General features: G+C 40.3%; 1 protein-coding gene across 2 annotated transcripts; it reads left to right on the forward strand.

Annotated features, from left to right (window-relative positions):
• Positions 1–457: 457 nt before the first annotated feature.
• amotl2a (angiomotin like 2a) lies at positions 458–14,680 on the forward strand. 2 transcript variants are annotated; one of them, XM_048199706.1, is made up of 11 exons: positions 458–579; positions 6,186–6,977; positions 7,062–7,254; positions 8,882–9,026; positions 9,122–9,208; positions 10,675–10,970; positions 11,064–11,263; positions 11,370–11,471; positions 11,580–11,746; positions 12,257–12,439; positions 12,773–14,680. In XM_048199706.1, the coding sequence occupies exons 2-11, from the start codon at positions 6,253–6,255 to the stop codon at positions 12,841–12,843; spliced, it is 2,169 nt and encodes a 722-aa protein (XP_048055663.1). In that variant the 5' UTR covers positions 458–579; positions 6,186–6,252; the 3' UTR covers positions 12,844–14,680. The 2 variants fall into 2 exon arrangements, with proteins under 2 accessions (XP_048055663.1, XP_048055662.1); XM_048199705.1 differs by lacking the exon at positions 458–579 and adding an exon at positions 5,186–5,522.
• The last annotated feature ends 1,658 nt before the right edge of the window (positions 14,681–16,338 follow it).

Raw genomic sequence — 16,338 nt, forward strand, 5'->3', positions numbered from 1 at the left:
CTGCTGCTCCCATTAGAAGCTCTGTTTGCTGTAGAATTTATAAGACAGTAATTGTCAGATTTCATTGGTGATTTCAAATATGAAATTTAATCGTATAAGCTTGGTGAACAGCTTTGGAGAATTTGATGTTAACCCATTCAAAGAGATGGGAGATGCACTTGCCTGACTAAAATAGCTGCCCAAGAGGCATTTTAAAGGGGATATATCATGAAAATCGGATTTTTCCCGTGTTTAAGTGCTATAATCAGGTCTCCGGTGCATCTACCAACACAGAAAATGTGAAAAAGGACAACCCAGTAACTTTGTTTTGGTAAGTCTTTCTCTGCAAGCATGAGACAAATCGAGCTGTTCTGATTTCGCTCCCATTGTGACGTGGGAAGGGGATCTTATTATAATATTACCGCCCCCGGAATCTGTATGTTTCTACCCACGGCGCCACCATTGTGTTCGCAAGCGACAAGTAACGAAGTAAGAACACTGGTTCTGGAGTGCAGCAGCAGCTGTCCTGCACAGTTTAGCTACAACCCTGATCAAACTAACTTGAATGTCTTCAGGATTACTGAAGTTACATGAAGGAAGGTGAGTTAGCAAAACTCTGCCGGACAGCAGCACTCAAGAACGACCGTCCCTGAGCTTGTGATATGTCTCAGCTATGTAAACATTATCACTGATCTGTTAACGGTTATAATAGCAAACATACGAGTCTCCATAAACTTCTGGCATCTGAGCCACTAAGGACGGTGTAATTTTATTTATATTTCATATATATTTATTTCGTGATGTTTGCAAATTATCTTCCTGAATGTGTTTAGTTAGCACATTGCTAAAGTACTGTTAAATGTAGCCATTGTTACCAATAGTTACCATTGTTTCTTACTGTATTCACGGAGACCAGAGCCATTTCGTTATTTTAATTTTTATCCCAAAAATGCATGTAGTCTGTATAATTCATAAAGGCATCTTTATTCTTATTGAGTCTCTCCAACAGCACTATCAAAATCATTCAGAATCGAATTTTAGCAAACATCCATAAAATAGGCTACATGCCATACCTATATTATATGCTGCATCAAGAATAGTTTGTAATGATCCAATTTGCGAGTTATATTTTGCTGTTTGAGCTTCTGTATTATATGCCTCAGCGAAGGAATGACGAGCGAGCCCTACTTGGCAAGCTTGGGGGCGGGGAGCACGAGCTCATTTGCATTTAAAGGTACACACACCAAAACAGTGCATTTTTTTCTCCCACCCAAAAATAGGCAGATAAAACATGGTATAATAAAAACTCCATGGGGTATTTTGAGCTGAAACTTCACAGACACATTCTGGGGACACCTGAGACTTATATTACATCTTGTAAAAAGGGGCATAATATGTCATCTTTAAAGATGGCCACAGAGTGAAATGACTTGCCTGAAAAAGAGACTGTTGGAAATCAGAGTTATTCCATATTGATTATAAATGATTGATTTCTGAGCTTTTCTGAACTTTAAAACATTAGTATTGTGTTGTTTTAAAATTAATATAAACTTGTTTTCTTTGCATTTTTGGATTTCTGAAAACATGGCATCTTTTTTTTTGTGTGTGTTATTTTGACAAGTTGACATTTTCTGCAAATAAATGACAATATTTATATTTAAAATTTGGAAGAAATGTTTTCAGTAGTTTATAGAATAAAACACAAATGTTCATTTTACTCAAACAAGTACATATAGTAAACCCAGAGAAACTGCTAATTTTGCAGTGGTCTCTTAATATTTTTCCAGAGATGTATAAATGTCTCAGTTAGTCAAACCAACATAAAAGATTTTTTTAGGCTTCTAGGTTTTTACTTTGACTAGGTTTTCAGTTTGAAAGGAAACTTTTTGGTGAGTCTGTTTTATCCGTAGTTTATGAGAACAAAAAAGAACAAACTTCTGGTACATATGGGGCTGTGGGTACATAAAGACAAAAAGGTTCTAACGGTTGTTTAGAAGAAATACATGCCATGGCTTTGTTCTGTTTTGTCCTGTTATAAAACATACATAATGATCAATTATTAGTTCAAACAAATGAGCTCACCTGTGAACCCCCGTGTTGGGGTCTGTAAATGCATTTAGAGACCTGTCATTGTCAAGTATCTAATCAAATGGGTTTTTTTTTTTAAATGTTGTGTTTCTGAATTTTAGGTCAATCTGTTTAATATTTAAAAAAAAAAAAAAAAGATGAATCCAGGACTATTATGTAATCTTGATACTATTCGTTCTATAGCGTCTAAAAAAGCACAAGTTTTTGAGTGGCACACACAGAGCTAACTTTGTCTTGCGTACATGCAGTAGCTCATGCATGTAGACATGTTGTTTTTAGAGAAAAGGCTAATTAAGTAGAAAACCCCTCCTCAACCCTCTTTTCCCACCCATACTGGCCGCCACACTGGCCCCAATGCACATGCTAATGTGTGGAATGCGGCCATTTCCTCCCTCTCTAGGAAGACAAAGAAAATCAATGCCAAGCCTTCCCCCCATCTCCTTATAACCTTTAGTCTTGTTCTCTTGAAAAATGCCTCTCTAGATATTACACATTCACCTTTATAGTGGAACAAACAATGCTATTTTTAAAACCCAATTTCATAATTAAAGAAGAAACTGTGATAGTTCATTAAAAGCCCACAGTGGCAGTCACACTTTGATAGTTATTTGTTATTTATTATAAATACAAGATTTAAAAATAGCAAAACATTCTCATTTTATAGCTGCACCTACAGGAACTTGCAGAAAATTCATAGGAGATTGATATCTGCATAAGCTGGATGGGTGAATAGGCAAATGTAAAGATAACCTGCTGTTTTTATACAAATTAACTAGTTGTGCCTTACTAAATAAAAGTTTTGTATTTGAGTTTGAATACTGACATAAAAAAAAAGGAATGTGATATGAGTCCAAATGTCTACTCAACAAGTGCAGGCTTGAATTTTACACACAGCTGCCACTCACAAAATTCAGGGACTTTCTAACTTTCCAATGCGTCTTCTCCAGAACAGGTGGTGTATTCACTACATAGTCTTACAAAATAAGATGTATTATGTTTTAAAAAAGTTCCTTTCAAATTAAACAAGTAAGATTGAGATTTATGAAATAATAATGAACCAAATCTGTTTTAAATACACAATAGATTTCTGTATCATCAATAAATTTATATACACCAATCTACTAACTGAATCTTGCTTGCTCCACACCATATTTAAACTATGTTCATAATTTTTAACTGATTTAAATTGAATTTTCACATAAACAGATTAATGCGGATTCTAAGGAGTTTGAATTAATACATTTTGAACATTATTTAAATAAAATCAGAGATGCAAATGATAAACTATGCCATTGTTCAATGTATAGTGAGAGATGGAGCAGTAGAAAAGAAACCATTTTGTGATAATATGTAATAAACAAAATTTCTAAACAAAAACCTACTTGAATGTGAGCCTCTATTCAAACTATATCTCCAAAAAAGTAAATTGAAATTTGCAAATTCACAATAACAAACTGACATTTCAATAATAGACACGCAACTGTCATAGATTTATACAATGGATTCTTCAAAAGTTGTTTAATATTGCCAATTGCACACAAACCTTACCTTACCCTCACCTCTCTCTTTATTCTAACAGATCTGTCATCTACAGCATTACGGCTGTCTGCTTTATCTTTGTCGTTGCCTGTAAAAATCAGTTTGTACACCAAAAGTGGAGCTATGATTAATAAATGTGTCATATGTGAGGTATGTGATAAAACGAGGGATTGCGTTGTGTGTGACGGGGTCAGGCGTGTGTGTTTGTGAATAGAGTGTTTGTGTAAAGTGTGTAAGGGAGGTGTAGGGTATACGAGCAGATGGTAGACCTCTCCCCTGTAATGTCTGCTTGAGAGAGAACAATACGTCTCTCTTTCTGAGGCATGATTAAGGGGTGGAAGAGGATTGCTCTCCACGGACAGCTGGTTGGCAGCATGCCTCAAACACACATACAGACACCCCCTCCCCATCATCCACACAGACACACTCAGCAATTAACTGACACGGGCCACGGCTTAAATATTCACCAGCCAGAGCAAACAAAAGAACTTCAAATCGATTCTCTAATGGCTCCATGGTCTATATTTCACTCGTGCATTTGTCTTTTGATTCTTTCTCTTGCTTAGCACATACACAGTAGCACTTGAAAGGATAGTTTACCCCCACCCCCCAAAAAAAGAAAAACTCACCTTCATGTCGTTCCAAACCTGTATGACTTCCTTTCTTCCATGGAACACAACAGGAGAATGACAGGCTCAGTCGACATTCATTTTTTTTCTCCATACAGTGCAGGTGAATGTTGACTAAGGCTGTCAGTCCCTACAATTCTGCCTAACATCTTTTGTGTTCATCAGAAGAAAGTCAAACGGGTTTGGAACAACATGAGGGTGAATAAATAGGCTATCCCTTTAATGAACTAAATTGTGAATGAGTCTGCATATCAGGCAAATATAACAATATGTGACCCTGGACCACAAAACCAGTCATAAGTTGCACGGGTATATTTGTAGCAATAGCCAACAATGCATTGTATGGGTCAAAATGATCGATTTTTCTTTTATGCCAAAAATCATTAGGATATTAAGTAAAGATCATGTTCCATGAAGATATTTCGTAAATTTACTACCATAAATATATCAAAAATGTATTTTTGTGAGTGGATTTTCTCAATATTTTGATTTTTTTTGCACCCTCAGATTCCAGATTTTCAAATAGTTGTATCTCTGCCAAATATTGTCCTGTCCTAACAAACCATACATCAATGGAAAGTTTATTTATTCAGCTTTCAGATGACTCTTATGACTGTTTTTGTGGTCCAGAGTCACATACAGGAATTAAGGATTATCAAAGTAACGTATCTGACAAAGTAACATCCAAAAATGAATCTAAAACGACCAATTCTTCTTTTGTGTACATAAAGTCATGCATTTATAAGTAAGCTTAATGAGCATGTTGAAACTTCAAAAGAAAGTGTAGTAAACCAGAACAACAAAGGTTACAGATCTCTGCGACTTTTACTGCATTCCTCTCACCATTAAAAACAAAAGCGCCTTCCAGAAGCAGGACAAATGCGCACGGGGCTGAGAGTGAATGCAGTTCCGCTTGTCGCGCGCACTGCCCGCCCCCCGTTCAGCAGCGCGCTCCGCTTGGGTCGAGCGGTTCTCCCTTGCGCTCCCCGAGAGGAGGCGGGGCGAGCGACAAGCGGAACTGCTTTTGATCCCCGAGGGACTCGCAGCCTTCGCATTCCGCGCATTCCAGAGGCCGTGAACAATCGGAGCTCGGTCATTTATTAGCAGAGCCCCTCCCCTCCTGAGCTCAGTCTGCTGGAGGAGCTCTCCAGACGCGCACGCAACGCATACATACGCATGGAAATATAAGCCGTACTCAACGAATTTCCTTAAGGATTATATCGTTAAACAAATATACGAGTACAGAACATTGTCCGTATTTGTTATTCGTAATGCGCCTGTGATTTGGTGAGTTTTTAAACAGTTTTAAAGTAGCTTGTTGTTGTAAACTGAGTTTTATGTCACATGCTTAGTTTCTGCCATTGAGCGATGCTTTTGACACTGTTTTTTAATGGACTGTACATGTACGATAGGATTTTCTTTGTAAGCTGTATTTGTTTATTCAACAGTTTTTACTTGTAACGCACATGAATTTGAATATTTAGGTGGAATATATAGCATTGTGGCTTAAGTAGAAAAGAATGAGGAACTAGCAAAATGTCATAATATCCTCTTGTTTTCATACTCCTTTTGACATGTTTAAATGTATTGCTACAGTTGTGGTTGTAAAACATTGGTGAGACACTGGATAGGAATTTGCGTTTGTAGCAGGAAATAATTTTCTTGGGAAACTTTGGAAAGTTATTGGGTCCTAACCAGTTTTTGTTTACTTCTAATTCTAATCAAGATTATAAACTTAAGAAGAAACCCAGTGCATGATGGGCGTTCTAGGATGGTGCAAGTGGTATTTTGGGTAAACGTGGTGTTGCTATGGGTAAAGGCAGTCAGCCTAGAAGCATGTGGAGTGAGGCACCACTCAGTGTTTGCTGTTGTGGAGTGTTGCAATATAGATGAGCAATAGAAAGGATTTGCATTTGAGCTAATTATTTAATTATCATTTTTTTCCATCAGGTGCACAGTCCAGAAAAAGTCTCATAACACACTATCATTGATTGCTGTTTGCAAAACATAGACTGAAATGAGAACAGCAGAGGATTCGTCAGGCACGGTGCTGCACCGACTGATTCAAGAGCAGCTCCGTTATGGGAACCCTACTGATCCTACTTTGTTGGCCATCCAGCAGCAGGCACTGCGTGGAGGCAGCAGTGGTGGAGGTGCAGGAAGTCCTCGTTCATCCCTGGAAAGCCTAACGCAAGAGGAATCACTTTCTCCCCAGTTGTCCACCCGGCAGGAGCCCCAGGGCCAAGAGCACCAGGGGGACTACCAGCATTCAGAGAGTCCAGTCTGCCACCTCTATCAGCTCCACACAGAGGAGCTACCAACTTATGAGGAAGCTAAGGCACACTCACAGTACCTGGCCTACCAGAGAGGTCAGGTAGGGCTTCAGCACTGTAGCCTGGAGACCCCTGGAGGGGTTGGAGGAGCTGAGCAGGACGAGGGCATGTGGGATGTGAAGCGGGAGCATGCTCGCTCACTCAGCGAATGCCTCATGCAGCTCTCACTGGAGAGGAACTGTGCTCATGACAATATTTCCATGAGCTCATCACACAGCTACCCCCAGCTCTCTAATAATCACTCTAGTCCTGTTGTGAACGAGAGTTTTATTCATGAGCCAGACCAACGTGGTCCACCCCCGGAGTACCCCTTCATGGTCAGATCCCCTGGATATATGCTTAGTCATTCACAGGAACATGGGCACTATTACAAAGAGCCCCCTCCTGCTTTCCACTCGCAGCATCACAGGTACATTCAGCTATCGTTTTATATTACATATAGGTACATTGTGGGTGGTTTGGTACACTAATGGTTTATATTGATTTCTATCAGGTTATTTCCAACCCAGTCGCAAGCACCTCACCATAGCGTTCCGTCCACTTTGACCCCTGCTGGCCAGGATGTCATTGTTGGAGGATACAGCATCCCGGTGAAAAACTGCCAAATGGAACAGCTTATTAAAGAGAATGAGAGACTGAAGAGAGAAGTGGAGAGCTACAGCGAGAAGGCAGCAAGGCTACAGAAGGTAAGAGAATACTCTTTGTTGCTTGTGGCTTATTAGAAACCTCCTCGAACTGTGATGTTCTTGGTATGATCCCACATTTTGCCATAGATGCAAAGGAGCCAGCTGTGGCCTTTGATTTTTTATCTCAGAAATGACCTACAAAGAGTGTGGAACAAGAAATCATTGTGTGCTGGTGTCTTCTAGCGGCTGCATTCTAAGGAGATTAGCCCTCTTGCAGTGTAGGAATGTGGGCAAGGGAGAGGATCACAAGGATTTCGATGTAATTTGAAAAGGACTCATTCCTAGTGACTGAGTGAAAATTCCCAGTAACTTAATTAGCATGTGAAACAACACTGAATTTACCCATGCTTGCAATGCCAAACATTTTTCTGTAATGTGATAATGTCATCACTGAAATACCAGAGTGTCAAGGGGGAAAAAAACAAGCTTATCTTGGTGTTTGTTTTGCAAAGGTTTATTGGGCATTGTGTATGTTGTTCAGTGTCATAACATAGATTGAATTTCAGTTCAGATTCATACATAGATAGTGCTTGGAATTAGAACAACTGTATTCTTAAAAGAATGCTATCCTAGAACAGTGGAACATAAAGATCAAGCCTCCTTCATACAAAGCGATAAATTGTAAATCAGGGAACTCTAAAGGGGGGAGGCCTCCCTGGGTTGTTCTGTGGCCCTCTTTGTTGGGATTCCAATGGGATGCCAATAGGAGCAGATGTCTTGGCTCATTCAGTGTCCGAGAATGAAGAAGGGGCATTGCGTAGCCCACAGCTGACGGACTGGGCTGCTAAGAGTAGCAACCAGACCCCACAGCTGTAGAGTTCCCTGACTGAATGGCCCCTTTCACTTTCACTCTTTAACAGAACCCCACATGGGACCCAGGGTCCTGCTTGTAAATTTACCAACACATACATTACATATAAGTAGTTTTGAAGTATAAAACCTGCAATTTATAGAAATCAGTGATTTTTTTTTATTTTTATTTTATTTTATTTTTTTATCTACAGGTTAAACCTTTATGACCCTTTCTTTGTTTTTTGAAAAATGTGCCCTTTCACAAGCCATTTTCTGCGTCACAAATGCCATACAGGTGCATATAGTGTTGAGTACTATTCCTGTCTCTGTGAATGGTATGCCTTCAAAACACACATTTCCTTTGTTCCCTGCATTTGCCTTTGGCATCCCGCCCTGTAGGGAGATGAATGTGCAGACACCTGGGACTCATAAGTGTTCTTTCTGGAATGTTGATTCAATTCCCAGTCCCTGAAGAGCTCTGTGAGAGTGATTCACTTGTGGGCAAGCACCACGAAGAGCTCAGCCAAGCACATTCTTCCCTTTTTCCCTTTCTCTTCTTTTTGTCTATCTGTCATTCTTGCTCTCTGATCCTTGTCTTATTATGTTTAGGTGTAAACTGTGTAATTCACCCAAAAATGAAAATTATCATAAACTCACTGTCATGTTATTCCAAACTCACATGACTTCTGTCCTTCCACTGAACACAAAATAAGATACTCAGCATAATGTCCAACTTGCTCTATTCCTTGCATTTGAAAGTAAATGGGGACTAGGAATTGAGGAGTTCCTGTGGGTTAAAAAGTAAAGGATATTAAATGCCTCTCTCCTCTTTCAGCTCGAACAGGAGATTCAGATGATATCAGAGGCCTATGAGACTCTTATGAAGGGATCTGCAAAGAGAGAAGCCCTTGAGAAAACCATGAGGAACAAGCTTGAGAGCGAGATCAAGCGACTCCATGACTTCAACAGGGATCTCAGGGGTAAGATGGTTCACATAGCTGAGTTAATTGTCTTAAATATGAGCTACATGTTTAGGTATGAGGCGATAAATGCTAATTGTTGACTCTTACATTAGACCGCCTGGAAACAGCCAACAAACAGAGAACAGCCATGGAAGTTGAAGACAAGAGTCGGCATGCCTTCGCCAAACTGGTTGAGCGAAGTAAGAATTCCCCTTTGCTTCTCTATAAATTATCCTTCTCCCAATGTGCAGTCAAGCATGCAAGCTTTCCCAGCTGTTCCCACTGAGTTTTTGTTTATATTGTAGGCATAACGATGCATTCCTCTAACAATGCTCTGCATGTTTATCGGTGATGTGATTCCTGACAAAGTGATTGGTTTTGACATATGACTTGCTAAACTGAAATGGTCCATAAGCATAGCAAGATTTTTTTTAAAACAAATTAAGTGCCAGGGAATAGTTAGGAATGGTTAGGTACATGCTATAGTCTCAGAAAGTTGTTTTTGGAATTTGACCCAACCATTATTAACACTGTAAGTAAATGTGACCTGGATTCCTAGAATATTTTCAGGTATTTTGGGATATTCCATACTCCTGGAATGCTTCCCGACAGCCCCCACCATTATTTCAGTCTCTGAGGCCCTAAGCACCCTCTTCGGATGCCCTATGCACTGGCTTTCCATTTATGGACATATTAGCGCTAAAGAATTCAGAGCTGTGTTAGGGTAAACTGGATTTGTTTTGCTAATCCTAATAGGGATTGTTGTTGTTGTTCAGCATTTAATATTACCCTTTTAGAATTATCCCCAAGGATAGAAGTATAGTGATCCTTCATATTTGCATAATAAAATTAGTTTACCCCAAAATGGAAAATGTCTCAGTTTTGTGCAAACAAAAATTCTGGATGTTTAAAGTTTCCTTCTGAGCCAACACGTAGTTCCACAGAAGCATGTCAAAGCCACGATTCAGCATCTCTGAAGGCTTAAAAAGATGTGTAGGTTAACATTATACTTTATGACCTTGTGGAGCATTTGCTTTACTTGTTTACTGCCTGGCTCAGAGGCATTCCAGAGATCCAGTTTGTACAAAGACGTGCTTGTGTGCGTAAGTGGATAAGAGGAAATCTGCATTCCATCCAAAGGCATTTGTTTTGGGTTGTATAATCAGAGTAGAAGCGGAATGGAAGACTAATTGCTGTATAATTTTTCTATCTCATGAGGCATTCAGAGTGACCCAAAAACAAGTGAGCTAGGGTTTAGTATGTCCCTTTTCAGTTTGCCAAGTCATCTTGGAGGGTTTGAGGAATTCAGCGTCTCAAATGGGAATATAGTGAATCGCTTTTGTAATCTGGGAATTCTAAAGCAAGTCTGCAGTGTAGGTCAAAGGACACGGGGAAACTCGGCCACTCCCCTGCAAACCCAGACAGACGTGTGTAAATCAAGCCTGCCTCTTTTGTTCCAGACTCTTGTGGGAAGCTTATCCCCTGAGAATTGGTTAGAATGAGACTACAGCCCAGGGAATGCTCTGGACACACCCCAGGCTTACAGCATGGTCATTCATTTTGTGGCCTGTGTAACAACTAAACATGATGACTGAATAGCACTACTTGTACACTTACCGTAGTAGTGGTACATAGTTCTCACAAAGTCTATCTTTTTTGTCCATAGATGAGGATCACCTTCGAGAGCGTGAACGTCTGGAAAAAGAGCTGCAGCATCTGCGGGGCTCAGGAGAAGAATGGAAGAGGCGTCGAGAAGCCTTGGAGCAAGCACTGATCTCCGCTCAGACACGAAATAGGCAGCTGGAAGAAGAGTTACGCAGGAAAAGAGCTTACGTGGAAAAGGTGGAGAGGATGCAGAGTGCCCTGGCACAATTGCAGGCAGCATGTGAGAAGAGGGAGGCACTGGAGTTACGACTGAGGACTAGACTGGAGCAGGAACTGAAGAGCCTGAGAGCACAGCAGGTAAAAAAAAAAACTGACATCTTTTATTCACCCAACAGGTGTGTGAGAAAATCAACGTCTTGGGATCAAAAAGTAAACCTTTTTCTCTTTCAGTGGCAGTCTCATGCTCAGCAAACGAGCCCTGGGTCCTACTCGGACCTCAACGTGTCATCTCTACACCAGCAACTGAGGGAGAGAGAGGAACAGGTTTTGGCCCTGGAGGCTGACATCACTCGCTGGGAGCAAAAGTATCTTGAGGAAAGCACGATGCGTCAGTTCGCCATGGATGCCGCTGCTACCGCCGCAGCCCAGAGGTGAGTCAAAATAGAAATGATAGACGAGCTTTGCTTCAAAGGACTGGAAATAGGAAATAATTTGACATAATTTTTGACTCTTGTATAACTGTAATGCTCTTTCCAGGGATACAACAATCATCAACCATTCACCTCGCCATTCACCCAATAGCAGCTTCAATGAAGACCTGCCGTCCCCCAACCACAGGCATCAGGAGATGGAAAACCGGTACGTCCACTATTATGTTCTCTATCTAACTGAAAAGTCAGTTTAAATTTGTTAGCAAAATTTAAAATTTTAGTGCCTATGTGCTCAAAGTAGTTTGTGTTTTATCAGGATTCGAGCACTTTATGCCCAACTTTTGGAGAAGGATGCTATTATAAAGGTCATGCAGCAGCGGTCACGACGAGAGCAAGGCCGACTTGAGCCTCAAGGCCTACGACCTGCTCGATCTGTTCCCTCCATCAACACAGTTGCTACACCTAGCACCACCCGAACCAAAGGTGAGCATAGTAGCCAATAGGCCAGGGGTATCCAATCCTGGTACTGGAAGGCCATCTTCTTGCAGAATTTAGTTTCAACTTAAATGTAATCCTAAAGACCTTGATTAGCTGGTTCAAATGTGTTCAATTAGGGATGTTCTGCAGGGTGTTGGGCCTCCAGGAGCAGGATTGGACACCCCTGCCACAGGCCAACACTGTGTGCCTGTGACATATCTGAACCAAAAAAGACATATACTTTCAGCTGGACAACTGGCAGCTTCTTTACTTAGCGGCTATGTAATGTCGCCAAGAAAGAATGTGCCATCCGAAATAAAATGAGTGCGGCGACTAGCCGGTGTTCCTGAAATAGATTACATCTTGTGAAACGGAATGCATTTCGGTCTCCCTCTTTTCTAGAATAGATTCTCCAGAATAGTAAAGGGAGTTTACAGGATGGCAAATGTTTGCGTGGTGGCATGCATATGTTGGAACCGGTAATTAAACTGCTTCCTTTTCCGTCTGCGATTTCAGGGAAGAGCCTCTCAGATGACCAGACAGCAGCCGCATCAATGCCCCCGTTGCCCCATCAGCTCGCCAAAACTCAGTGTCGAGACAGCAGCACCCAGTGTGAAGGGCCTTCAGACGAGGCCAACCCTAAAGCAGACACCGCTGCAGCTACATCTGCTCCACAGCCTTCCATTGCTGCCAGCTCTGGTGTGTAAACTCGTGCATAAACCCATCTTCAGTCATCTCACTTATTTATTTGGTGATTCTGGAGCCATTTGATAAGATTTGTTGGTTGACACGATGTATATCTAATATGTAGTATCAGGTGCCAAAGACAACGCTTAATGGTAGAACTAATATAATGATGGTGCATACTTGCCCTTTTGAACCAGAGTTGTTAAAGAGTAACCTGAGCCCCATGTCAAAGCAGCAGTTGGGGAATGAACTCAAACAATACGGTCAAAGTTTTGTAAAACTTCCCGCCTTGTTTGCTCTTCAGGCACTAGCCAACAAAGCTGACGATCTTGTATTTCATTACAGATTCCACTTCTCTCAACACAACCCAGATCAGCAGTGCAGTTGAAAATGGCATGGTGGAGATCCTCATCTGAGATCTGAGATGAACAGTGTTCAGCTTGATGCTGCCTTCTGCTCTTACACACAGAATATTCTCCTTGGGTCTCCGTCTGAGGGCCAGTCATGTCGAGAGAAGCTGTGCTTGCTTTGAGAAGGAACTCGCCATTGAAGCCGGTCAGTTTTTGCATCAGGAAGTGAGAAGAACGGATAGTGGGAGTAACCTAAAGCTGATCCTTGGTGAAAGAGAGCTGAGCTCTCCTGACAGTTCCTCCACACTTTAAACATAAGTTTTTCATCTCAGCTGGTTACTCTCAACCTGGACTGTGAGATGTATGGTCTGAATGTGAGGTACTTGGACAGTACTCTACAGAGATCCAAAAAGCTACCACAAGAAGTGCTTATAAACACATTGTATATGTTGATGTTCTTTTGTATTTATGAGTATTGCTGCTGACTGTGTAGAGTGTTGTCAGAATGGAGAAATAGGAAGAAATATCCCACTGTTGTGAAACTTTTTTTTTTTTTTTTTTTGGCTTTCCTCTAAGGAACAACCAAGGGCAGTGTTCGTTCGTTCTTTTTCTTTCTTTCTTTTTTTAACCAGCTAAGTATACCAACTCATGTAAGACTATATCCCACATTCCTAGATAAAAAGCACAGACAAATATATTTCTAACTTTATATGTTCCACGTATAGTAAATGTGCTATCGCAACTGGTTCATCCTTAAATATCAAGAAATGAATAGTTTGGATTGTAGGAGGCCAAATGCAGTTTGAACCGGGAGGCCTAGGATTAGACAATTTACAGGAATAGTTGGGTAATACCTTCACTAGCACTCCCTTTGACTAAATTATCATTACAGTTGGCGTTCTTACTATAATTGACTGACAGCGGGCGCTTCTCGCTTCCTGATTTAAATAGCGGAATGGGAAGCCTCCTTTTGGGAACACTGGAAGGGTACATACTCTTAGTGACACTTAGGGTAAGTGTTACCCTTTGGAGGGACAGGGGGCTGATGTTTCAGATGCCATATTATTATTATCATTATTATTATTTTGCACCCAAAACTGCATCCACCATGCTTGCCACTCCCTCGCAGACAAGCTGGAGCTAATCTTCCCACATTCCTCCTTGGTGGAATGCCCCTGCTTAGAGGAAAAAGGCTATCTGCAGTCTGACCCTTGGCCTTGCTCAGAATGGTTGCCATTTAGACTACCATCCTCGTTTTGGATCTGTTTATTTTTGTAGTGCTGCGGTAGCTGGTTTTACTGTAAGCATTTAAATACTAGTTTGAAGTTGTGACTCAAAGGTTCTCCAATGTAGTGACTGTGACTAGCCTTGATTTGGGACAGAGAAATTTCTGCCTGTCTGAAATATTTGTTCACAACCAAGACTACACTTGCATTGTTTTATGGTGGGATAATGGTATAAACAGTTAAAACAAATGAAAACGAACAGTCTTATCTATGTGTGTAATGTTAATTTAACCTTTCCTCACTTTTATTAAATGCTTCTTTTCCTATTGCCTCAGATACAAAGCACTTGCTGGCCAATGCTTTGTAGTGGGAGTCATGCTTGTTTTGTTCACTACTTGGACTGTTTACAGAAAGGGCTGTTTTGAAATGAGAGAATTTAATATATTTTGTATATTAATTTACTTTTTGGTATTTAGTAATGTGAACATGCCAAAGATTTGCATTACAATTAAGTTATATAATAAAAATGAGCATTAGCGACGTGAAATGTAGATACGCAGTTCAAACTGGTTGACCCATATTTGGATGTTGCTGTGAACTTCAAGAATGGGGAATTGTTTTGTATGTCATTAACATTTCAGTAATTTGAATAAAACTTTAATATATATCTTTCCAAAGACTGTGTCTGCTGGTTTTTGTCTTAACTGAGAAGGCCGATGTGTTTAGGGGGAGGTGTGCATGGTGTCTCGTCCTGAGATGTTTCACAAGTGCAAGTCTGTGCAAACTGCTCTTATCTGCGTCCTTGCTTTGGCATGAATGGCATCTTTCTTTCAGAGCAGAAGGGAGCCTTATTCACAACAGCAAAACAATTCTACCACCTGCTTCACTGTTGGCAAGCAGTCTTCATGAAGAGAGGCCACATTCCAGCTCTACACTCAAAGCCACAAAAAGATCATTCCTCTCATCAACCGCACAAATGATTTGTAATACAGACCAAATCACTATAAATACCTAAAGGCAGAACAATGATTAACCAAAAGCAGAAAATACAAATGTGGAAGTAACCAGTACTTTTTTTTCTTTCCCACCCACTGACCCACCCCCACCTTTTTTTTCTTTTTTTTTTTTTTTTGTGGTTTTGCAAATTAAAGGGTTGGTTCACCCAAAAATGAAAATAATGTCATTTATTACTCACCCTCATGTCGTTCTACACCCATAAGACCTTCATTCATCTTAGGAACACAAATTAAGATATTTTTTATTAAATCCGATGGCTCAGTGAGGCCTCTATTGCCAGCAATGCCATTGTAAATCTCAAGATCCATAAAGGTACTAAAAACATTTAAAACAGTTAATGTGACTACAGTGGTACTACCTTAATGTTATAAAGCAACAAGAATACTTTTTGTGCGTCAAAAAAACAAAATAATGACTTTTCAACAATATCTCGTGATGGCCAATTTCAAAACACTGCTTCGGAGCTTTACGAATCGAATCAGTGATTCGGATCTCCTATCAAACGGCTAAACTGCTGAAATCACGTGACTTTGACACTCCGAACCGCTGATTTGATTCGTAAAGCAGTGTTTTGATATCGGCCATCATGAGATATTGTTAAAAAGTCATTAGTTTTTTTTGTCGCACAAAAAGTATTCTCATCACTTTATAATATTAAAGTAGAACCACTGATCTCATGAACATATGTTTTTAGTACCTTTTTACAATGGCATTGCTGTCTACAGAGGCCTCACTGAGCCATCGGATTTAATCAAAAATATCTTAATTTGTGTTCCGAAGATGAACAAAGGTCTTATATCTGGATGTACAGCCGCCATATTGTCATGTGGCTTACAGCTGCATCGCTTTACTGCCTCTCCTGTGGTCTCAGTGGAAGTAGTAAGTCATCTTGGTTCTTCTTGCATACTGTTCTATGAATACAATGAATTCAGACATACCACTCTTTTCATGTACTGTTTTTAACCTAATTATATTGTAAGGAAATAGGCATATTTGGATGCAGGGTAGAAAGTTCAAACACCTTATTCAAATTAGAGCTAACCAGACAAGGGTCTCAGCAGTTTGGAATGCTTTGGAAGCCAAATTGATCCAAAACTTTATAGCTCAACATTAAGAGGAATTTGCCCCCTGGTAGAGTAAAGCATGTTAAAGCATTCCATTCCAAATGGGGAAAAAGAGAAATGTCTTACATGTTAGGTAAGAAGGAGAGTTAAAATGCTGCAGAGTTTAGCTCCAACCCTGACCAAACTCACCTGCCTGTAACTTACTAGTAATCCCAAAGATCTTGATTAGCTTGTCCAGGTGTGTGTGATTTGGC

This window comes from Megalobrama amblycephala, linkage group LG8 (genome assembly GCF_018812025.1).
Source record: "Megalobrama amblycephala isolate DHTTF-2021 linkage group LG8, ASM1881202v1, whole genome shotgun sequence".
NCBI lineage: Eukaryota > Metazoa > Chordata > Actinopteri > Cypriniformes > Xenocyprididae > Megalobrama > Megalobrama amblycephala.